The sequence below is a fragment of the Gigantopelta aegis genome, chromosome 3 (genome assembly GCF_016097555.1).
Source record: "Gigantopelta aegis isolate Gae_Host chromosome 3, Gae_host_genome, whole genome shotgun sequence".
Lineage (NCBI taxonomy): Eukaryota > Metazoa > Mollusca > Gastropoda > Neomphalida > Peltospiridae > Gigantopelta > Gigantopelta aegis.
The window spans coordinates 30,327,242-30,352,973 of NC_054701.1; the positions used below are offsets into that span (position 1 = coordinate 30,327,242).

The 25,732-nt window shown below is 33.8% G+C and overlaps 1 protein-coding gene across 6 annotated transcripts in view; it reads right to left on the reverse strand.

The window, feature by feature from the left end:
- LOC121367863 (neurofibromin-like) overlaps positions 1 to 25,732 on the reverse strand; it is a 103,554-nt gene that overhangs the window by 42,532 nt on the left and 35,290 nt on the right. For 4 of the 6 annotated variants that reach the window (XR_005957440.1, XM_041492291.1, XM_041492292.1 and 1 more), the window contains exons 20-34: positions 23,979 to 24,064; positions 23,263 to 23,358; positions 22,819 to 22,990; positions 22,278 to 22,417; positions 21,752 to 21,824; positions 20,843 to 20,979; positions 19,433 to 19,552; positions 18,387 to 18,565; positions 17,315 to 17,526; positions 16,527 to 16,610; positions 15,761 to 15,939; positions 14,867 to 14,959; positions 11,894 to 12,030; positions 6,440 to 6,614; positions 5,152 to 5,298 (exon numbers count right to left, since the gene is read on the reverse strand). Coding sequence is in view for 5 of the 6 variants with exons in the window: in XM_041492291.1 (XP_041348225.1) it covers positions 5,152 to 5,298; positions 6,440 to 6,614; positions 11,894 to 12,030; positions 14,867 to 14,959; positions 15,761 to 15,939; positions 16,527 to 16,610; positions 17,315 to 17,526; positions 18,387 to 18,565; positions 19,433 to 19,552; positions 20,843 to 20,979; positions 21,752 to 21,824; positions 22,278 to 22,417; positions 22,819 to 22,990; positions 23,263 to 23,358; positions 23,979 to 24,064 (2,030 nt within the window). In the remaining variant the exon portion in view is untranslated. Of the gene's footprint in view, positions 1 to 5,151; positions 5,299 to 6,439; positions 6,615 to 11,893; positions 12,031 to 13,444; positions 13,570 to 14,866; positions 14,960 to 15,760; positions 15,940 to 16,526; positions 16,611 to 17,314; positions 17,527 to 18,386; positions 18,566 to 19,432; positions 19,553 to 20,842; positions 20,980 to 21,751; positions 21,825 to 22,277; positions 22,418 to 22,818; positions 22,991 to 23,262; positions 23,359 to 23,978; positions 24,065 to 25,732 lie in introns of all 6 variants that reach the window. The other 2 variants (XM_041492293.1, XM_041492290.1) reach the window with 1 other exon arrangement.

Genomic DNA, 25,732 nt, shown 5'->3' on the forward strand with positions numbered 1-25,732 from the left:
ATTGGTTCATTTCGCAATGTTTTGTTATGCTCCAAATTCATTTGGAAAGATTCTTAATTATACAGTCTGTTTGAATCATATTTCAATATAAAATACTACTACCTTTAATAACATTTAAGAAAAACAACTGTATGCTTTCATTAAAAATGTGATATTATTAAGAAACTGATGTGTCATTCTTATGTTGAAATGAAAGTAATAATTAATATTTTCTGACATTACTGAAATGAATGTGGACAAGAATTGACACCGCTCGACTGCTCAAAAAAACCGGCGTGACATGCATTGATATACAGTTTGGCGCCAAAGTAAAAACGTGACAAATGAGCTACGACACTAAACAAGTCAGTGTCTTGATGTCTATGTGTGATTTTCTTTTTGAAATTGGATTAGGTTAAAAATATTATGGCGACATTGATACTGCTAATAACGCAGAAACTTGAGCCTCCTTTCGGCGAAAACCCCCCATCCATTTCACCAGCTATATTAGGACCAGAATAAATATATAAATAAGGGAATAAAAAAAAACCCAAACAAATTCACATTAATGGAAACAAGAAACACATTTTAAATATTTTTTCTAAATGTGACCCCAGTACTTTATTTTACAGTTATATACAAAAAAACCTGTTTAAAACCAGACCTTGCATTTTGATACACTAACAAATAAATAAATAATAGCAAAACTTACAGCCCTGTGATATGGAATGAAAGCTTAATGTCACCCTGTTGTCTCTTCCAAAAACAAAGACTGTATGTAGCAGGTTTTAAAATCTCAACAAAGACTGATATCAGCCTGGTCCTGTATGCAGCAGGTTCTAAAATCTCTATAACGAAGACTGGTATCAGCCTGCTTCAGAAGGTTTAAAAATCTCTACAATAAAGACTGATATCAGCCTGGTCCTGTATGCAGCAGGTTTTAAAATCTCTATAACAAAGACTGATATCAGCCTGGTCCTGTATGCAGCAGGTTTTAAAATCTCTATAACAAAGACTGATATCAGCCTGGTCCTGTATGCAGCAGGTTTTAAAATCTCTATAACAAAGACTGATATCAGCCTGGTCCTGTATGCAGCAGGTTTTAAAATCTCTATAACTAAGACTGTTATCAGCCTGGTCCTGTATGCAGCAGGTTTTAAAATCTCTATAACAAAGACTGATATCAGCCTGGTCCTGTATGCAGCAGGTTTTAAAATCTCTATAACAAAGACTGATATCAGCCTGGTCCTGTATGCAGCAGGTTTTAAAATCTCTATAACAAAGACTGATATCAGCCTGGTCCTGTATGCAGCAGGTTTTAAAATCTCTATAACTAAGACTGATATCAGCCTGGTCCTGTATGCAGCAGGTTTTAAAATCTCTATAACAAAGACTGATATCAGCCTGGTCCTGTATGCAGCAGGTTTTAAACATTCCTGTAACAAAGACTGATATCAGCCTGGTCCTGTATGCAGCAGGTTTTAAACATTCCTGTAACAAAGACTGATATCAGCCTGGTCCTGTATGCAGCAGGTTTTAAACATTCCTGTAACAAAGACTGATATCAGCCTGGTCCTGTATGCAGCAGGTTTTAAACATTCCTGTAACAAAGACTGATATCAGCCTGGTTCTGTATGCAGCAGGTTTTAAAATCTCTATAACAAAGACTGATATCAGCCTGGTCCTGTATGCAGCAGGTTTTAAACATTCCTGTAACAAAGACTGATATCAGCCTGGTCCTGTATGCAGCAGGTTTTAAACATTCCTGTAACAAAGACTGATATCAGCCTGGTCCTGTATGCAGCAGGTTTTAAACATTCCTGTAACAAAGACTGATATCAGCCTGGTCCTGTATGCAGCAGGTTTTAAACATTCCTGTAACAAAGACTGATATCAGCCTGGTCCTGTATGCAGCAGGTTTTAAACATTCCTGTAACAAAGACTGATATCAGCCTGGTCCTGTATGCAGCAGGTTTTAAACATTCCTGTAACAAAGACTGATATCAGCCTGGTCCTGTATGCAGCAGGTTTTAAACATTCCTGTAACAAAGACTGATATCAGCCTGGTCCTGTATGCAGCAGGTTTTAAACATTCCTGTAACAAAGACTGATATCAGCCTGCTGCAGCAGGTTTTAATAATTCCAGTCACAAAGACTGGTATCAGCCTGGTATAGATGGCTGTAAAATCCCTATAGCTAAACCTGATATCAGCCTGGTACATCTGGTTTTAAAAGCCCTGTAACAAAAACTAATATCGGCCTGCTGCAGGTTTTCAAATTCTTATTATAAAGACTGATATCAGCCTGGTTTGGAAATGCTAGGACTGATAAATCTAACAAAACACATTTACCATAAAACATGCAATTAACACTGTTACTTGAACAAAATTAAAAAGATAATATAATATATTTTTCTATTTATTAATAATGAAGTAGTTGGTGTTGTTCATATGCTGTTAAAGGTCACAAAATAACAAACAGTATTTTCACGGGGAAAATAGTCTGAATTGCTCCAAAATAAACTAGACAACTGAACACTGCCAGTCTTATCACTGATGAAATATGTGATAGGAATTTGTCATTTTATCTAATCTATAAATTCATGTAATTTGATTTGAATTATTATCAGTGTACCACATACTACTGTGCTTGAAACAGGCTGGGATGCCACAAAAAATAGGGATCAAGGACATCCCAAGTACAAAAAAGGCAATGCCTCAGAACACTCAAGTTTTATTTCTTCGAATTAACAATACCGAGAATTAGCAAATTTAATCAGCACTAAAGACCAATTGCTTTTATTTTAGGTTCAAGAGGTCAAAGGTCAATATTAGGCCTGATGCTTATAAAACTTTTAGAGTCTAGACTCAAGACTCTATTGAGTCTGAGACAATAATGTCATGACAACGCCATACAAATTGTGTGCGTGTGACATCATTAAAGATTGAGTCTGGACTCTAAAAGTTTTATAAGCATGGGCCCAGATGGCAAACAATGTAATTTTCACAGAATGACTATATGGATTAGAACTGTATTAGTCACAGGCTATTACTTCCAGTGGCTGCTTGTTACTTAGAAAGTAAACATGAGGCCAATATCACAATATATTAGTTTTTCATTTTATTCTAACATTTCTAAAATTTATAAAACATTAGCAGCAACTTTCAAACAAACATTATAAAAATACTCCTGTCACACAGTGACAAGTAACAAAATTATAGTTGAAAGAAAAACTAATTTATCATTTTAACAACTGGTTTTTTTCTAATATAATGTTTACTTTAGAGGTAGCTATAAATGCCAAATTCACTATAATAAAAATAATTTAATACTGCTGCTATATTGGCTTCTTCAACAGTTTTTCTGTACCTAACTGATTGCCAAAATCATGTCAGTAAGTTATAACAAAAGTCACAAAAGAAATACCCATTAGTCAGATTAAAACAATTTTTTTAAATCAAGAGTATGACCAATGAACTTAACAGGCAGGCTTTAATATCACAATATTTTAAAATAAAATTTCCAAAATGGTTTGTAACTGATACAGATTGTTTTAAAAAATAAAATAAAAATAACCAGCTAACAATAAAGCAACAAAAAACAGCAAAATACAATGTAAGGATAGATCCATGCCACATCATGGCAGAAATGTATGGCATAAAGTATCATACGAGCCAAAAATAATAAAACAAACATAAAAAATTAAAATTAAAAAACCCTTAAAATAAAAATAAACAGTTGTGTTTACCTGTTGACAGAACCTCTACAACATATTGATATTAATATTAAAATTTGCATCATAGAAAATTACCTGCCAATGCATTTTGTCATATAAAAATTGGTATTACTGTATTAAAAAAGATATAAGAGATTATTGCCAGTGTTTTTCGGTATCATATATTAGGAACAAAAACTGTATTATGCGAGCTTCTGTCAAGCATAATACATTATTTTTATTCCTAATATATGATACTGACAATACCGAAAGACACAAGGGTAATAATCTCCTTATCATATAATCTCAAACTTAATACATGTTTTTATCAACTGTATATGCAACTTTAATTTCAGTCAGTCATTACCCGATATTCAAATGATGTAAGAATATGTGACGAGGTGTCTTTCTGAATGGAAATGACGTCAAACTCGAATGACGTCATTTTGAATATCTTTAAATAAAAATAAACTAGCGCTTAACGTTTTTTGTTTTCTGAATGCTGAACAGCTTTCAGTGTAAAATTGCTATAGAAATGTTTTTATTTGATGAACTTGAAAGCATAAGTCAGTAATGGAGTGTCACCGTAGTATGTTTGTTTAAATGTCAATAAACGTAGTGCTGTGACCTCGATTAATTTACATCTAATTTGCAAAGTTATCAAATTCTGAAAATATGTGATCTGAAAAATATCACATATTTTGATTCCACTGAATATGTTGATAAAGAGTCCTACAATATTCCTTAAGTGTTTGTTTAAATCTAACATTTTCATGCTAGGAATGTAACTGGAACATTAACTCATTAATATAAGTCTATTAAGATGCACAGTATCACATATTTATGTCTTGTTTGTGAAATTCAAAATAAGCAAGACATTTTTTTTTAAATACTATTTATTTTGAACGATCCATTTTTATCTTTTAGACAGTTCAGGTCCACTTCTTGATACATGATTCAAAACTGATCCAGTATGCATCATCAGTAGATACAAATATATATTATGTAGCATCTTTTAAAATGAGACCAATATGTTTAACTCAATCATTTTATTGTATGTAAGGCCATAAGCCCATTTACACAAGAACTCCTATATTGATATATTATGTTTAAATAAAATGGCTCAAAATTTTATGAGCCAAAATATCAAATTTAGGAAGACATTTTGAATCTAACACTTTCATCTTGAATTTTGTAATTCTTTTCTTATTCTAGTATTATTTATTTCTAAGATTTAATGAGACCAATAAAATAAAAAAACACATTATAAAACAACAGTCAACAAAAACATTACTGCAACTATACAGTAAAGTACAAGACACTCGTTTTCACTATATCTCATTCAGACAAACAAAACAACATACAAAATACAAAACCATATATAACACAAACACAAAGTTAAAATCTTCATCTTTCTTGCAAATGCACTGACTGAAGGGAGGTAACTTAATACAAACCTGCTACTAGAGAGGTAGTCTCCAATCTTTTCCTGGTTGTTCCACAACAGACGGTGCAAGGCCAAGACGTTTGCATCGTTAATGAATGACAAACTGTGGTTTCCAGCATCCAGAGTTTCACAATCAGAGGCAATTTCAGTGAAAAATCTGCAATACAGCCAAACAGAATTCACAACCTATGTTTAAAAAAATTTAAGATGAACAAAAACAATCGTAACAGTGTCAAACAGGCATATGAATGAAACATGGAAGAATACATATTAATATAAAATGTCTGTGGTAAACTAAAAGTATTAAAGTCAATGACTCTTTTTTGCTTCACATAAAATTCATCTTGAGCTAAGACGAACACCAGGATAATCATTGGGTTTGCCAAAAGGTTGTCAACATTGCCTGTAATTTAATGGTAAAAAACTAAGTACAGGTTCGTAAAACATTATACTAAGCAGCCATTTTAAAAAATAACTCCAAAAAGGTCTCTCAAGACAGATAGCTGCATTTTTAATTTTGATAATACAATGTACAGACCTCACTATATGGCCTACAACTGGGTCTATTTCTGAGTCTGGGTCTGGTGCTTATGTTATTGGCCGAAAAAGAAACGCACTGAAAACTGAACATGACGAAAAACAACACATCTAACTACAGATCTGGTAGCAGATAACATAGAATATGGACTATATTTTAACAATGTCAGACTCACCAGTCCCAGACCCAGCTTTAGTATGTGTCTGGGACTAACTCTACTACTTTATGCCTGAACGGAAAACTTTTCTCTCATCCTCAGGTATATGGAACAGAACTACCCCACGAAAGAAAGCCATGTAAGAAATTTCTATCTTACATGGGATATCAAGTGCTTGCGTTTAACATGATGTTGTTGGTAATATATAATGTTATATTAATGTGTGGTGGTGACGTGAGGTCATTAGACACTGTTTTAAATTAATATTTTGTTATTAAAACCTTCATTTTAAAAGCTATCTTGTTACTTTGTAGTGTTAAATTTTATTTAACACATGAAACAAAAACGGCAAATACGATAGTGTATCCGGTAGTTTATTTATGACAAAATAGTTAAAAAACCCAAATTACTTGTTCAGCCATCTTTGTCTGTGCATGTAAAATAATGGGTTTATGTACCGAATGAATGAGAGAAAAAGACTCCATCATATGCGGTCATGTGGGATAGAAAAAGTACACCCTCGATGATGAAAAATTTGACCATGAGAAGCCTTGTCCCAGGTTGAAATTTTCACTACCTTTTACTCATCTCAACAGTTCCTACCTCCTTCCTGCCTCGAAGTTGTTCATGAGAAACTCGTTATTGGCCGTCATGTGCTGCTCCTTGGTGAAGAGGAGATGGTTGGCGATGTTCTGCATTATCTTACACATCAGCGTCAGGCCACGCTTTATACGGGGCGTCGGCTCCTCCTCCACGATGCCAGACTCGTAAGGAGAAACTACACGATAACAAGTTAAAAGTTAAAGTTAGTTTTGTTTAATGATAGTACTGATTTATTAAGCATCGGCTGTTGGATGTCAAACATTAGCTAATTCTGACATATAGTCTTAGAAAGGAAACCCGACAGATTTTCATTAGTAGCAAGGGATCTTTTATATGCACCATCCCACATACTGGACAGCACATACCACTGGCTGGAACGAGAAATTAGCCCAGTGGGATCACTGATGGGGAATGATCCTAGACTGACCACATATCAGGCAAGAATTTACCACTGGGCTATGTCTTGTCCCCTATCAAATAGTACTAAAAGAAGAACAATGTTGTTTTTATCACATTTCAGTTCCATGGTTCTATGTTCGTATAAAATGTCAACACGATATGATGGGCATTCAACAATTATGTAATGTTCTAGAGGTAGAGAGGGTATCATGGGGTAATGTAATACAAAATGTAATGGTGGAAGAGTAGCATTTTTATTTTAATTCATAATCTGTTCCAAGTACAGTCAGCCATTTATATGGTATTTATTACCAAAGAAAACAACACAAAACTACAAGCTCAAAATCCAGTTTTGGTCGAATTATGTCAAATGAAGGGGTGGGGGAATGTTGATAAGTGTTATGTAATTTGTGAAATAAGAAGTGGTTTTAGCAATATAAAATGTTATTAAACAGCCCTTAATTACTCAATATTATTTAAAAATTTAATTCAATGTGATAAGTATGTTTCACTATTGCTGAACATAAAGCAGGTCTAGTTGGAAAAAAAAAACAAACATATTTTTTAGTAAAAATAATTTTTATCCATATGGCTGAAGTAAAGCTGTTCATAAATAATGTTAAAAATCAAATAAATTAAATATGCAACTATGACATAATATATCTATAGAATATATAAATGTGAGCTACTTGAACTGATATAAAAAAATATATATTTTGTAAGTTGTTGAATATGAAAATTTTCTATGTGTTTGCACAAATATAGTTTTTAATAACAAATACATGTATAATATTATCATATAATAATATTAAGTTAATAATAATATTCAGTAGTAATATTATAGTACTGGCTGTATACAAGCAAATACGTAATAACAGGAATAGCTACATGTATATTACTAAACCGAAACATTACATAGTTAGTAAAGTCCTATTTGTTATATTATTGTATACTAATAGTAATTCATAATATTATTGTATACTAATAGCTATATTATTATTGTATACTAATAGTAAGTTAAATTATTGTATACTAATAGTAAGTTATAATATTATTGTATACTAATACTAATAGTAAGTTATATTATTGTATACTAATAGTAAGTTATAATATTATTGTATACTAACAGTAAGTTGTAATATTACTGTATACTAATAGTAAGTTAATAGTAATATTATGGTATGATTTAAAGCCAAAGCATCAATATCACAAGAAGGAACAACGTAGTGAAGATTTTATAAATAAATATCATGAATTATAATGTCTACTTGTGAAGACTTATTAATACAAGGATCCACAACATTAATATCAAGAACAGGTCTCCTAGCTATTTTAAAAAAAAGGCTATTTAATAAAAAAAATTGGGAAATAAGATTAAGTCACAGTTGTTCTAATTACAATATATTTAAGATCGTTCACCTACTGCTGTTTGTATTCAAATATACAAGTATGAATAACAGAAGATTTCACACACAAAATTTACCAAAATGTTCTTTAGAGGTGGACAAAGAATTACTTAAAAACCTTTTATCTTAAAAACACATAAAATAAACAAGCCAAACAATAATATTGACTCTCGTGGCATACTATATTCAACCATTTTATTTTCACAATATATACTACTCAAAAGAATTTAAGGGTCAGACGATATTTTCGACATTATTTTCTGAATGTCAATTATATTAGCTAGACCATAATGTCACACATGGTATTGTTCCATTTTGACGAAAGTGGGTCTAAGCAACCCATAAATGAATTAAAATCCACTGTCACTGACACTGTCGACTAGTTCTAATGGCGAAAACATGCTTACATTTGCACGTAAATTAGGGCGAAAGCGAAAGGTCTGCTAAGTGCCAATAACTTGCTTTTTCACAAAGCGCTTCATTTGCACGCTTTGCATGTGTATTCCATGTTCCCAATGCTGAAATAGAGAGGACCGCTACATCACCAATATGGCTCTATGTCAACGCACAACCACTGCACGCCGATTACGTGACAATCTGCGGACTGCGACTGGAACTCGAGTGTCTGATCAAACCATACGCAATCGTCTGAGAGCCAATAATCTACGCTGCCGTCGCCAGGCTGTTCGACCACCACTCCTACCACGTCACAGAACGGCCAGACGTCACTGGTGCACACTTCATCTGCGGTGGCAACGTGTTCAGTGGGGTCGAGTGATGTTCACTGATGAGTCCAGGTTTAGACTCCAGTTCAACGACGGTCGGGTTCGTGTCTACAGACGTCCTGGGGAGCGCTTCGCTGACGTTAACGTTAGACAACGTCACCGGTTCGGTGGTGGCAGCGTCATGGTGTGGGGCGGCATCTCTATCCACCACAGGACCCCCCTCTATGTGGTGGATGGCAATCTGAATGGAATCCGCTATCTGAATGAGATTATCCGGCCGTTGGTTCTCCCAGGCCTTCAGCAGATTGGCGGCGGGGCAGTTCTGCAGGATGACAATGCCAGACCCCACCGCGCCAGGGTGGTAATGGACTTTCTCAGACAACAAGGTATCGCCAGGATGGATTGGCCAGCATATTTGCCTGACTTGGCCCCAATAGAGCACGCCTGGGACGAATTAGGCAGGAGAGTTCGGGATAACCATGCCCCTCCGGCCAACCTTCATGATCTGGGTCAACTTCTTATGGCAGAGTGGCAGGCCATTCCCCAAGAGTTCTTCAGACGTCTGATCAACAGCATGAGGCAACGATGTGTCAAGTGTATTCGCGCCAGGGGTGGATTCACACACTATTAAACGAATGTTCTAATGTGTAAAATCCATGTTTGACAACCTTCAACTTTGACAGCATGTCATGTGACTTTCTTGTATACAGTGACATTTATTTGTGGTTTTTTGTAAATATGGAACAATAAATTAAATTTTTGGTGTAGTTTACATTATCAATCTAATACACTCTGAAACTTATTTGGTTATAAATTTTTGACCCCTAAATTCTTTTGAGGAGTATACAAGGAAACTATACCACATAAAAATGGTTTCATTATGTGACAACATCAAATAAAATTTTAAAAATAAATCAAGAAATTAGGAAAACTTAAAAAGTGTACAAATAATAATAAACAAATCTAGAAGCTAACTAAATCTACCACACAAAAACTAAGACATAGTAATATTAAAAAGAAAACTCAGAATAGGTAGAATGCAAATTGATCACAAAAACCAAACAACTTAATATACAAAAAAACAAAACAACTTGCCCTTACATGCTCAATACACTTTATTGGCCTTAGTGGTGTAGTGGTCAAGTCATTGGCCTAAAAACTGGTCAGTACCAAGTTCACATCCCAGTACTGCCACCATGCCAGAGTGAATGCAAACAATCATTCTGAGAGGATTGCTAAAGCAGTACAGGTCTCTTGCCAGGCCCCAAAAATTTCCATATCTCCTAAGTTCATGGGCCATAACTCTGTCAAAAATGTGCCAATGCCCATGAATGTCAAACATGATCTGTAGCTTTATATAAAGATATGTACACAAAATTGTAACTCAATATAGTCTCCTCTGGTTAGGACCAGTTGAGAACTAATATGGCCACCACATCAATTTTTCTCAGACTATTGACTATCAACTCACCAATGACCCATGTCCTTGACAGACAACTCAGATAGTTGAGGTGCATACCCATGACAGCAATTTGATATTAGCATGAAAATTTAATCAAAACCAAACCGATTCACCAAACTATTAATGCTACTTGTGTCCTGTTCTCAATAATAAAAAACCCTCATTTGGCTATAAATACAGTATGTTATTGTATCATTATAAATTAGTTATTTATCTATAATTTTAATACAAAGTTGCTAAATTTCTAAAAATATTTAAAACAAATTTCTTTCCAATAGCTGCTCTAGGACTTCCTTATCTAGATGTGAAAAAGCCCTGACATAGATTTACATGTAGATTTTATCATTATCTTAAAATCAAACCCATGCATAGAATTTGTATCTTTTTTTTTTCCTTTCTTCACATTCTTTTGTATATAATACATTTCCTTACACTGGTTATCCTTGAATGTATACATGTAGTTTATATTTACAGCTATGTAATATAGGTCGCCAAGTATATTGTATGAATATAGAAGAGGGCCTCGTAAGTTGTCAAACTTGTGCCCAATTCTTTTGTTCTTTGTACAATAAAATATGTTTGCAATCAATCTGGACTTGTTCTACATGCAATTTCAATGAAGTCCAAACTAAGTTTCAGTTGAGTCCAGTTCCAAAAGGCTTTATAAATGAGACCATAGGTTGTCCCTTGAAAATAAATGTTCAAATAATTCATACTTCATTCCATTGACTTATTAACTAAATTAAATAGTTTTAAGCATGCTATATAATAACACAGTATGTGAAAATTATTTTGTTCATGCAGGAAAAACAAACATTAGGTAACGTTCATGCCTGACGTGGTTAGAACAAGGAGTTGGTAAAGCAAAGAAAGAAACGAAAAGAACAATTCCCTGAAAACAAAAATAACTGAAAAAACACCTCGATTTATTAAGGGGAGATAACTGTTTTATATTCCATTTGTAAGGTCCAACTTAAATATATGTGCAGCAATGTCATAATTTTCCTTTTCATTAAAAAAAAGAAAGAAAGTAATACAGAAAGCTACTTAAAAATGTTTTCCTATTTATAACAATTCTTAATATTAAATAAAAAAATACAATAAAACTAAAGATTTTTTTTTCTTCCTTTTTTTTTTTTTTTACAGTAGGCCTACTGTTAAATCCTTTTACTTTTGTGGGCATTAATTTTCATGGTTTTTTTTTTTTTAAACTACATTTCATTGAGTACTTAAATTTGTGGATTGAAAAGGTAGTATTTATAAATTTGTATTACATTTTCATTGTGTTCTTAAATTTGTTGATTTCACTACTCCATGAATTATATGAAAACCCCCCAACCACGAACAAAAGTGCTTTTATAATAACAAACAGTTATCTCCTTTGTTGAAAAGAAAACACACCAAAATATATTCCATGATCACAGCACAACATAACGTCCACCAAACAGAGGTCAAAGGTTACCTATGGCAGGATTGATGAAGCGTAAGAATATCACAGTGCCAATCACTGTCCACACCGCCTCGGCACTGCTTTGCTGAAAACGCTGAGTTACCACTTGGTATAGACAGTGGCACATACCACGCAATTTCGCTGGAAACCTGGCAATATGCACAAAACCTGGTCAGTCAGTCAAGCGTAGGTATATAGGAAATACTAGTAGCAGGCTCGTAGAAACTGGGTGGGTGGGTATGCATAAGAACAAAAACATAAGTTTTTTTGGTCCTACTCTACATGTATATAAAGATAAAAATCTGGCCTGTGCTTCACATTAAAAACTTTGGCCCCTCCACTACTGATGGTGCCCCCCACCCCCACCCCCCCCCCCCCCCCCACCCCCAGCCCAAGTAGTTTATGATGTCTGGGAGTGAAAGGCTCTTGATAGCTCAAGCATGAACATACGTACAAACATGTGTTTTGGTTAAAATGGTGGTTGTAATAAAGATATGATGGTTTTCAGGTATAGCAAAACATTTTACAGGCAAAAATAAAATGCACTGAGAGAAGCTCCAACTGTGATCATTCAATAAATTATGAACTTAAAACTATAACCTTGACATTTAATAATTTATGAATCTTTAGAGTAATGAAACAACCTTTTTTTATCCTTGAAAGGAATGAAATATGTTATCTGAAATGGGGTGGAGAAAACTACATATCACTGGTATGATAAAAAGTTGTTGGGTTTTTTTTGTTTACCAAGTAAAAGTTGGGTTCTTTGTGTGTAAACTAGTTATAACGTAATAACAAACTAAAACAGGACGAAATACATTTAGAGATGTCATAGGCAAACCACAAAATACTTAATTTTTTATATAAACAGGTTGCAGGAAAACAAATCCCAATAAAATATATATGATCAAGTTGATTAGCTTCTTTCACATACTGTAAGTAACCTATTTATTGTCAAGTCACTACTGGTAATAGAACTACAGCTAAAGTAAAAAAACTTGCAAAAAGGATTGCTATAAAAATGTCAAAGGTGTTTTCCATTGGATAATGAAATATAGTAAACACTAGTTGATTTGAATTCAAACTAGCTTATCACATATAAGATCTAGCGACTATGGACTTTCCAAATTTGGTATTTTATGCTTAGTAGTACTTTAAAATATACAGCAGCTTCATTAATAGTTTTTTTAACTCTTTTTTTTTAATTTGCATATCCCCCGTCTACAGATACATCTCAACACACTCCCTTGAATAGTTTTAATAAAGTTAAATTAACAGACGTCAGGCACGTATGTACGAACACACAATGCCAGCTTGTTACATCAGTACACTGACCAAACAAATTTAGACTAGAAACCAATCACCAAGGAAAAACACCTTTAATGAAGCAATATATAAATAAGAACTGCAAGGTACTGGAATTGGAATGCTATAGGTATGTTAATAATCATTACGGGACAAGTCATTAATATAATTATATATATATATATATATATATATGCAAATGCAGCCAGGTCAAGCAACAAAGAGACATGGAAACTGGTCATGTCTGATGCCGGTTACCTAAGGCTGGGTTGTAAAACCGGAGGAAAATAATGGTTCCTGTAGCAGTAATGTTATCCTGTGGGAAACGCAGGTTCACCACCTGGTCAAGACAGTGGCACATCGTTCTCAGTTTAGGAGGAAATCTGGCAAATAGTCACGCCATGCAGACATTTAGAACACTTTCCACATGCTCGCACTCATAAAATAAACATGGCCCATAACAGTGCCACACAGCAAAAAAAAAAAAAAAAATTATTTTTCTACATTAGTTGCATAATATGCACATTTATAAAATTACACAATTTCTCTTTTTTTTAATATCGAATATGCTTCTTAAGATTCTACTGTATATGACTTCTTTTTTTTTAACTTTAGAAACAAAATAATACAAATCAAAATATGAATATGTCAATGAAATAGCGTAATATTTCAATTAAGGTTTTTTTCTTGAAAAAATATTAATAACTCAGTCTGGAACAACCCCTGCAATTTCTCACGGCTATCGACAATGCAGTACAGTTTTTAATTCTTCACAGCATTTTTTTGCCTTTAATGGTATGATTTTTTGCCATGGACATTTTATTAATTGCAGGGGTTTGGAATAAAACCATAATAACTCTGTCTTTTCATCGAGTTAATGAAACAAGAAAATTTTACTTTTAATAATTTTGAAAATGCAATCATATTTGTTTTTAGAAATTAAGTCAAATTTGGAATTTATCTAATTTATATTAATTTTACTGGTAGAAAAAAGAAGACTAAGATTTTTATTCCATGGCATTTTATAGCATAAAAAGAAATACAGACTACTAAAAACAAACCATGGTTCAAAAAGCAACTCTGAATAATCAACAGTGCAAAAAACAAACTTGAAATAATATGAAATGAATAATAGAGAATAATATACAAACTAGAATAAATAAATAGCACAATACTTTGAAAGAAATGTGTGAAAACATTCCACAAAATTCATTCACAACAAAATTAATTTATAAATACATTTTCAAATTACATAAAGAAGTTGATTTAAAAAATTTTTAAACTTAAGACAAAGGGTAGTATTAACTTGTTCTTTTTATTAAATAATGATGGTTTGCTACAGTAACCCATGCAGTATCAAGCCAAAATTAATTTTAGTTTCAACAAATATTTTGTTGTTGACGCTGGAATTTTTGTTTACTGAAGTAATCATTCAGTTAAAATCAGCAATATATTTGTCAAGTGAAACAACTAAATTAAAAGTTGATTGAAATATATTTTGAATATTTAGCTACAGACTAGCCAATCTAATGTTTTTGTATATTCAGAATAGTAACCAAACAATTAAATCAATGTTAGGTCTTTGTATCATCTTTTAAGTAGTGTTAAACAATAGTATCGAAGGCCAACTGTAATATTATTGTAACAAGTTGTTTGGAAAATACTGTGCTAGCTTCCTACCTTGGTGCTGATCCAACAATAGCATTGAAGACCTTTTGAGTTATTGTCAGCAAGTTCCTTCTATTAGCATCAATGTTTTCACCTGGCTCCAGCCTGTCACAAAATCAAATTAATATCCATGTTTCACATATTTAAAACAAGAGTCACAACTTCCGACATTTGAACATGATTTCTGTGGAAATAAATGTCTGGCTTACCATAAACTTATTTGATGTGACTGACAGTTGCATCCATAGATGTTCATTTTAATGCATGTTAAAAAAAAAAAAAAAAAATTAAAAATTAAACTTAATTTTTTTTTAAACAATTCAATATAATATTTAATTTAATTAACAAAAAGAGAGAAAATTTCACATACACTTTGATCCACAGGTGCAACAATAAAACATTTCAATGATCTATTATTTAGAGTTTGTGAGAAATGAAGATAAATAAAAAAAAATTAATGCTGAGCTAAACGCAAAAATTTATGCTGTTGCCATCACTACTGCCAATGGAAAAGTAATACCTATAACTTAAGATAATATCAAGCAAAGTACTTTGATTTTGGTAATTATATATTTGAAAAGAAATCCTCTCTTTAAAACAATGCATCATTAATGACACATACATATTTTTTAAAGTATATGGCTATATCTGGTGTCTAACATGATAATTGCAACAAAAAAAACCCCTAAAAAACACATAAATTAAAAAAAAAAGCGTACATGAACACACACACATAGTTTTTTTTTAAATTAAAAAACCCCAATTTGATGTCAGTCAGGACTGGTGACGTCACTAAGGCAGACGGCAGACTTCGTCCACAATACCGGACTACCCATCTGACATGGCCAGGATCACAGAAGAAGAAGAAGATGTCAGTCAGTCTGTATGTGTGTACAACAGAATTACCTGGCTGGATCAATCTCAAATGAGCAGTGGTTTTCTTCCATCAAGAACATCTGGCTAATCAGAGGGTGTAGCAATTCCCGTAAATAGCTCTGACCATAGAAACGGAAACAATACGCCATGATCTTACTCGCCAGGCTGTTTCCACGGAACAACGTCTGCATGCAGTCTGCAATTTCAACCTATCAGAAAAAGAAGAGTTATTTTTATTTATGTATTATACATAATAATATAAAAGACATAATTTCGTAGCAAATTCAGCTTTTTTTACCAAGATATTTTTCAACAGTGTTAGGGGCAATATATGGACACAATCTGTATGGAATTGAAATTCCACGCTTATTCATACACTTTGCCAGAGAGGACAGTACATACCCAAAGCTTGTGATAAACCCGTGTTTAGGTGTACAGAAAATCAGGGAAGAAACCTACTAAACTCATTCAAGTTACTGTAGTCTTAACATAAAAGCAACCTGAAATACCGTACCTACATGCTGTTAAGCAGGACAACACATACCATGCCCTATTATATAGTACAGTAAATGAGAAGAGAAAATAACTACAAAAAAAAATATATTTTAATCAAATAACAAATAAGCATAATCCTGTCATTTAAAAAAAATAATAATAAAAAAGAGGAAAAAAACAACACAAGACAGAAGATTCTAGGTGACTGCTATGAGCAAACTTTATTTAGTTTTTCAGATTGTCCTAATTAAATTCAACATGATTTTAAAATGTTCATATAACAACAAATCATGTTACATACCTCTTTAGTGAACATGTTCCAGAGGAGGATATACAACAGTCGCTTCGCATCAAACAGGTTGACAAACACACGAGCCAGTTCATCCTGGAAAAAGGCAGAAACCAAATGAAGAAAGTTTTTGTTTAATTTGTGTGTGTGTGTGTGTGTGTGTGTGTGTGTGTGTGTGTGTGTGTGTGTGTGTGTGTGTGTTAAAGGAGTAACCAGTTCTTTCCTTTAAATAATGCACTATGTGTATATGAAAGCGAACCTGTACCATGGTTTACGGTCAACATACTGGTTGTCTTACATTAAATCAGAAACGAATGTGTTATAGTTTCAGGTGCACCATCAACTAATCATGGAGTAACAGAAAATGCAGCTCTCAGTGGACTCAAATATGTGACAGTGTTTATTTTGTAAATACCATCAACTACTCCAAATAAACTAGTCCAATCCAATAAAATAAAGGTTTTTTATGTGTGCTATTTCTCAAATTTACAAATTTATTATGAAACAATTTGGTAAATGATAGTTCAAATCCTACTTTTGGATATATGTCACATGATATTAATATGTTTTTGTAAGCCTGGGACTTATGTCCATGGCTTAACATTTGCATACTAAATAAAAATTAATAACAATTTTAACTGGCTAAACATTAAAAACAAGATATTAAAAAATTGGCTTAATTCCCAATAATATTGTTTGTCCAACTTCAACCAACAAACAGAATGCACATATTTTATTATAAACTTTTTAGGTCTTTTTAAAAATAATTTAGCCAACACATCTGAATATCATTATCGTACCATTTGTGAGTTGGACACGACTGTTGCTAACGCCATGGCGATGGGCAGTTCTCCCTTGTCTCCGATCATCGTGACGAGCTCTACCAGCCTCTCAAATCGGTCGGCCAGTGCTGTCTCGGCCAGTGTCTCAAATTCTGTGCCCTGCTGCAAGATCTTAGTCAGAACCTCCATAAAGGCCGCCCGTGTCTGTGGATCTTTGTGATACCCCAAAGCTGAAACATAGAGGATGGTTAAAAGTAAGCTTTTTTTAAAAAGGAAAGGAATGCTTGTTTAATAACAGCCCAGCACATGGTTTAATCAGCAGCTACCAGCATTATAGTTAAAAGTTAAAAGTTTGTTTTGTTTAATGGCAAGACGTCCAGACCATTTTATTGGAGTAATGGGAAATGCCATCAAATATACCATGGCCTTTGATATACCAGTTGTGCATTATTGGTTGGAATGGGGAACAACCCAGCTGGTCCACCAAACGAGTTTGTTTTTACTACCCAAGCACCTCATGCAAGCACTCTATGAAATGCACTAAATCCCATCTTCTCCTCCACTCTATGGAATGCGCTAAATCCCATCTTCTCCTCCACTCTATGGAATGCGCTAAATCCCACCTTCTCCTCCACTCTATGGAATGCGCTAAATCCCACCTTCTCCACTCTATGGAATGCGCTAAATCCCATCTTCTCCTCCACTCTATGGAATGCGCTAAATCCCACCTTCTCCTCCACTCTATGGAATGCGCTAAATTCCATCTTCTCCTCCACTCCCCCCCACTGCCAACCCTTTACCGGTATTAGACTTACACTAATTACAGCATTCACTTTAATCAATAATAACAAATTATGTTCTGGCACACAGGCTACTCTTTTTATCAATTAGCAGCAATGGATCTATTACATACTACATTACCCTATCCCACAGACAAGATAGTACATACTGTGGCCTTTGAAATACCAATGATGCAATCCATTAGGTATCAAAATAGTTCTCTATCTGTAAGCTACAGCTGATTTAATGTAAACTAGTGTCAAAAGAACTACCTAGAACTGACAGTTAAATGTTCAACTATCTGACTTACCGATGGAATGCATCAGTCCACTGTCAATGTTAGCATTCAGCAGGTTAGACATTGCCTGCACCGTGCAGTTTCTGAGCGCGCTCAGATTGGACATGCTTCGTTTCCTGTTGGGATCCATGGCCTTGTCCTGTTCCTCTTCCGAGCAGTCATTCAGGAGATTCATGAACAGTGTCAGGTACCTAGAAACATTCAGAAAAACACAGCTAGTTTATTTACAGTCATAGCATAACCGAGTTATACACCATTTATGTATTGTCCCAACAAATCTCATTTACTACCTGCAAAATAACAAAGATATAAATAAACATTTGAATAAATTCTTTCTTTCCGATTATAGAATAAAAAAGTAAAACTTTTAAAAGATTTTTTGACAAATGACTTTTCAAATTTGTTAAGAGCCTGGCTAGTATATAATTGCTATGAAGCCTTGTTCAAGATAATAATATGTAAAATAATACGATATACAAAAAACAAATTAAGTGAAATAAATAAATATATTTTATCTCAGACATAAAAACTCCATCTAGCACCAAAAGAAAACACAGAAAACCAATTTTGCGTGAATGGCAAATAGGTTATGTAAGAACAGTTCCATGCTTCCAACATGCAAATGAAACAATGCAATCTGTTCAGCTCTCTTTATACCCCCACCTCCCCCTTCATTGTCCATTCCTTGATGTGGTGAGGGGGCTAGTATGTCTCAGTGACCCAGAGAGCTATGTCAGCAGGAGCTTTGGCTTCTGTTAGGGACACCCAAGCTGGACTGGTCAATGGGTAGAGGCTAGACTGATATGGACTAAGGGTGAGGTAACCCTAACAGAAACCTTGAGTGCTGATGTCAGAGGTATTGGGCTGCACAGTGCACTCTAACAGACCACAATACCATGCATTAACAGCTATTATGACTACCCCCCCACCCCCCCCCCCCCCCCCCACCTGAACCCCATATCAAAATTATTTCTAGCTATTTGGAAAAGCAACCTATTTAGGACTCGACAGTCATGATTAGAGTGAATGAAAATAAGAGCAATATTTTATGTGCTTACTTGAGGAAGAGTTGCGACTTGGCCTCCATGAGGTCCCCGCGATCGCTCTCCTCCGGCTGCAGTGGCAGACCCGCCAGTAGGGCCGCCACTGCCTCCATACTCGCCTGATCCAGGTCCCTGCTCAAAACACAAGACGGTGGGTAACCATTAGAAACAAGCATTCAACAAATGTGATAATAAACACGTCAAAGATGCAACAAAAATCTGAATTTAAAATACTATGTACAAGTCATACGATTTAATCTTAGGTTATAATTTCACCCATCCCCATACAATATGTGATTACAATAGTAACAAATAAAAAACGCAAAGTTTAAGAATTTGCAAATAATGATAAAAATAAGTTTTTGTATGTACAAAGTTCTTAATACTAAAAGATTTACCTGATGTCGCAATAAAAAAATTCTTCTTTGGTTCTGGTACATTCAATAAGAATATTAAAACTATGAACACTTGTCAAGTAATATAGCAATGTATATACTGGATATAATAACACTATTATTAACAGGGTTGAAAAAAATCATGATTTTGTTTTTTTTAAAAAAAAAATCGGATTTTCTTGATTTAAATCAGATTTTTAAAAATTAAATCAGATTTATTTAATTTTTTTAATTTTTACTTTAATTTGGAGCTTCTGAATTGAATACTTGCTCCCTATTAAATACACAATTTGGAAGCTTTACTGCATTCTGAATGGAAATACCTTGAACATCTAGAAATGAGGCAACAAAATGCATTTTGGGGATTATTGAGTTAATGTTTAAGTACTTGGTGTTTAGCCAGGATGGCTATATAAGGTGATTTGACACATGAAGTCAGTGACTTCAAGTCACATCTGTTAGATCTAAACTCTAGAGCATCCCCAAATTCGTCCAATTTACCACATTGAAGCAGAGTGGCTTCACTTGACACCTATTGTGTTGATCTCCTAGGATCATCCCAACCATAGATTTGGGGGAATTGTCACTGATCAGTATGACCTGTTAAGACTACATGGTGTTGAAATCTAATTGCAATTCAATTATAAATATATGTAAAAATAATTATCTAGCGTAAGTAACAATTGATTTTAAATAACACTTCATTTTTTGTAATGCAAGTTAATTGATAAATCACATGTTTACAAAATAATCAATAAAAATAAATGCAATAATCATAAAAATCAAATGAAACATAATAAAAATTTTAAAAATCGAAATGCATGATTTTTTTGATTTTTTTGCAGTGATTTAAATCAAACAACTCTGATTATTAATACTTTAATTTAGCACTATTAATATGCACTATGACATAATTAATACACATCTTGACATAATACTATTAATATATATTTTGTGACATGCTCTTAATTATATACCACAATGTTAACATATTCAATATATACCATGACATAACATATTTAATATATACCTTGACATACTACAGATATCTCCCTGGATGTTCACTTGGTGAGAATTTCCCATGATCCAGTCAGTCAAATACTCAACCAGTTTGTTTCGGAACTTCATTTCTTGTCTGAATGTCAGTTCATCTCGACGTTGCATCATCTATAACATGTATTTACTTGTCATATAGGTTTTTTTACCAAAACTTTTGTCATAAATAATTTCCTAACCTATGGGAGCACAACAAATTGAAGAATGAGTAATGATACAGTGTTCTGTGCACAGTGATTGGTGCTGGTCAGGGCCAACCAGGATTTGTCCATCACTGTTACGATGAGTATGACTGCATAATAGATATGAATTTTACCTTTTTTCTAAGAAATATATTTGTTATTTCCAATGTCTAGGCAGAACCCTGATGATTGTTAATTCATAAATGGTTCAAAAGATCAGATCACAATTTTTTTGATGCTACTCAATTCCTGTTGTCAGGTTGACAATAATGTTAAATTTAATTTGAAGGGTTAACTTCCAAAATGCCATATATATCAATTTCCAAAATGCCATATATATTAATTTCCAAATTTTGGAGTTACCAGTGAAGGGATACTGATGTTAGTATAACTCAACAATATGACAACAGTTTCAGTCAAAACGCAATCCATATCCATTAAACGAAATCTTAAAACTGTGTTTCATGTGATATTCGCTCCATCATATTACTGCAAAATCACATAGATGGATATGTATCACATTTTGAAAATGAACTCTTCAATTGCAAACACATACCCATGCTTGTTATTACAAACCTATGTAAATGTTTAGACGTTTAAAACATATGTCCATTCTTTTGGACCTAGGATTACAATTTCTTCTGAAAGACAATTGCAAATATTGACAATGTATTTTAATATTCAGACAAAAAAAAGCTCACCGCTTCAACCAGCTGACACAGTTTTGTTTTTATCTGGATAGCATGGACTGATGAATCCAAGTGGCGAACGTATCTAAATGAATTTAAAAAAGAAAATTAATTCAGTGTATATTATACAAAATTAATTTATATATATATTATATAATTTCTGATTGTCAAAATTAGGTGTGTTAATATGATCTAGTTATATTTAAAATTATAAACATTTGCTCAAATTCACTGCATATACTACAAAAAAATTATATTTTAAAACTATGTAATTTCTAAACAGCAAAACTGTTACAATATATAAATATGCCAATGGCTGAAGTTCAATTAAAAAAATAAAAATAAAAAAGAGATAAAATTATTTTTAAAGTTAAAATCGGCACAATATTTTGCATTTGTTCCTAGTATTCAGTGCTGTCTGTCGACTAGTTTCTTGCTTTGTCTAAAAGAATACGTGTCAAGGTCATATTTTAGTAAAATGGATAATATCAAAAGACAGTTATATTAACTGACTGTAATGTGAGAAGTCTGTTCGTACCTGACAATGGTCAACATGAGAGACTCGATGCTGGTCAGACCGAGGTATTCACACGGTTGATCGGACTTCATCTCCAGAATGTTCTTCATGATGAAGATCACGTTCTCTATGAATTGGGTGTTCATGTCCAGCACTATCACCTGAAATACACAAACTCATCGTATTACAGAAAAATACAGATTTTTTAATAAATAAAAATAAATATAACCATACATTTTTTTTAAATACCATAGAATAATTGTTCATAATCAGAATGGGGTGGATCTACCCAAACTGATATTGATTTTAATGAATTTGATGTTGAACACACTGATCTATCAAATATTCACAGTGAAGAAATGTCAGACTGACCATTTCCAACATGACAACATATCCAAATTGGCTGACTGTTAAGGCAAATATATATCAAAACTGTAAAGAGTTAATGTATTTCACCAAATGACATCCATACTTAAATATTGTACATCCCTTGATTGGCCCAAATAGAAATGTTTGACCACACTGCAATCTAGTGGATCAAATTTAAAATAACATTTATTACCTGTCCGGTTGAGTCGAAGTACTTGTCGACCGATACTTTGATCTGATCAAACAGAATGGGATACAGAGCCGGGTTCAACTCATGGCCAACCAGCTCCTTGACGTGTTTCTGAATCTGAGCACCAAACTTCTCATTCTGAAATATCAGCAGTTTCAGAAGGTTGCCAATAAATCTGAAATGTAATAACAAACGTGTAATAACAAACATGTAATAACAAATGTGTAATAACAAACATGTAATAACAAAATTATAATGTAATTTGTTGTACAAAATTACTAACTTCATCATGAAACCTCTGCAATATACTATAAACTTTAAGGTAATATTTTAGCATTTTTTCAGATCAAATCCAATGTAATTTGTAAACAATTTCAGCAAAAAACACTTGAAATCAGATAACAACCCAAAAAATCCCATCCCTGAACACTATACTGAGAGACTCACTGTGTAACTGGACAGTACTGTGAGTCATTAGCACAACTCTGCATCAAGCTGCTTTTCCGTCCTGTGTCTACCTGTAGTCCGGACAGTGCTGTCGTGCTGAAAGGAGAAAACATGTAGTTTTTAAAACATGCTTAATTGTCCAGTTAAGGATAATTCAACAGAATTACATACAGTGGTGTAGGAAGGTACTAAAAAGTGTGTATGTGTGTGTGTGTGTGTGTGGGGGGGGGGGGGTCACTTTTATATTTACACACTTTTACACTATTATAAAGCAAATATAAAGCAAAATATCTGAAAAGCCCCCCACCCCACCCCCCACCCCCACCCCCCACTTCCTACGCCTGTGACATATCATCAAAACATTAGTCATGTGGGGGGTGGGTTTCAAACTTGTAGACATATCTAACTCTGGTCTAAATCTTTCACTACAGAAAATGAAAAAAAAAACCCATCATAATCCATCTAAAAAGATATTTTATGAATACTAATGAAATTTTGTTTTGTTTTTTGTTTTAATAAAAAGAGAAATAAATGGAAAGCCATACAGAATATTTGATGTTACTCAGAGCTGTTACTGAAATTAAATGATTTAATTAACATACAACTGAAGGAACTATATATTCACTGTGAAGATACCATGGTTTTAGAAACCAACCCCCCACCCCCCCCCCCACCCCCGAACACTCTTCAATTACAAAATGACCAATTCTGATTACCTGACTTTCTGACACTTGTTCTGCAGCCGCACACTTCCCAGCGCACACAGGAAGCCTGTCATGTTGGCCCACTCATTGAGTTGGTCCTAAAGCAAGGAAAGGAAGGTTTGTATTTATCACCACCCAGCATATATGTAATATACTCCTCAAACAAAGTAGGGGAACCTCAAATATTAATGTTAATATCAACTATTAGACACCACCCAGCATATATGTAATATACTCCTCAAACAAAGTAGGGGAACCTCAAATATTAATGTTAATATCAACTATTAGACACCACCCAGCATATATGTAATATACTCCTCAAACAAAGTAGGGGAACCTCAAATGTTAATGTTAATATCAACTATTAGACACCACCCAGCATATATGTAATATACTCCTCAAACAAAGTAGGGGAACCTCAAATGTTAATGTTAATATCAACTATTAGACACCACCCAGCATATATGTAATATACTCCTCAAACAAAGTAGGGGAACCTCAAATGTTAATGTTAATATCAACTATTAGACACCACCCAGCATATATGTAATATACTCCTCAAACAAAGTAGGGGAACCTCAAATGTTAATGTTAATATCAACTATTAGACACCACCCAGCATATATGTAATATACTCCTCAAACAAAGTAGGGGAACCTCAAATATTAATGTTAATATCAACTATTAGACCGAACATACGTTTTGACCACAGACATCCTAGTAAAGAACATTCAGGTCTGTTTATCACCACCCAGCATATATGTAATATACTCCTCAAACAAAGTAGGGGAACCTCAAATATTAATGTTAATATCAACTATTAGACCGAACATACGTTTTGACCACAGACATCCTAGTAAAGAACGTTCAGGTCTGTTTATCACCACCCAGCATATATGTAATATACTCCTCAAAGAAAGTAGGGGAACCTGAAATGTTAATGTTAGTATCAACTATTAGACCGAACATACATTTTGACCACAGACATCATAGTAAAGAACATTCAGGTCAGTTTATGAACACACAGAAACACATTCCATAGTTTGCACGTGCATCACGCAGTTGTCCCATACACATGCGTGGGGTGTCATTCTCGATTTTGACAATTTCCAGGAACGTTGATTAATCACTGTGGAACATTATTTCTGTCAATCTTTTTCATTCTGTTGATCATACAGGTGTTACTGTTTTGTTTTTAGTCATTTTTATTGTTTTAATTTGTAATTTACTGATAACAAAATGTCAACTTTCAAATTTCACTTCTGGCCCCAATCGTCCTTCAAGATCATTGGTGGTCATAAAACCTACTGTAATACTGAACTACCGGTTGTAATGTTTGCCCAATTAATTCACTATTATCATATAACCATTCTCCACAGCTAATATATCTTACAATTGTGGCAATTGTAATTTCTTATTAAGAGTTCCCCTACTTTTTTTGAAGATTATATAATAATCCATATACAGTGGACTCTGTCCAAACCGGCTTCTGTGTAATCCCAAGTTCTGTATAAACTAGCACGATCAGTGGCCCAGTCCGCTTCATGTTAAACCAAATGGACACGACGGACACCAATCAAATAGTTCGCGAACGTTAGGAAGAACGTTCGTTGGCTGAATTGAGGAAAGCTCTCGGCGTAATATACGTCACGCTTCAGAGTCAGCTGACACCCACGTGTCAAGAGATATCGTTGCGGACATGAACAATACGATTACACAGGAGTAAATCTTGATGTGTAGAAAAACAATAGTTGTTTGCATCAATG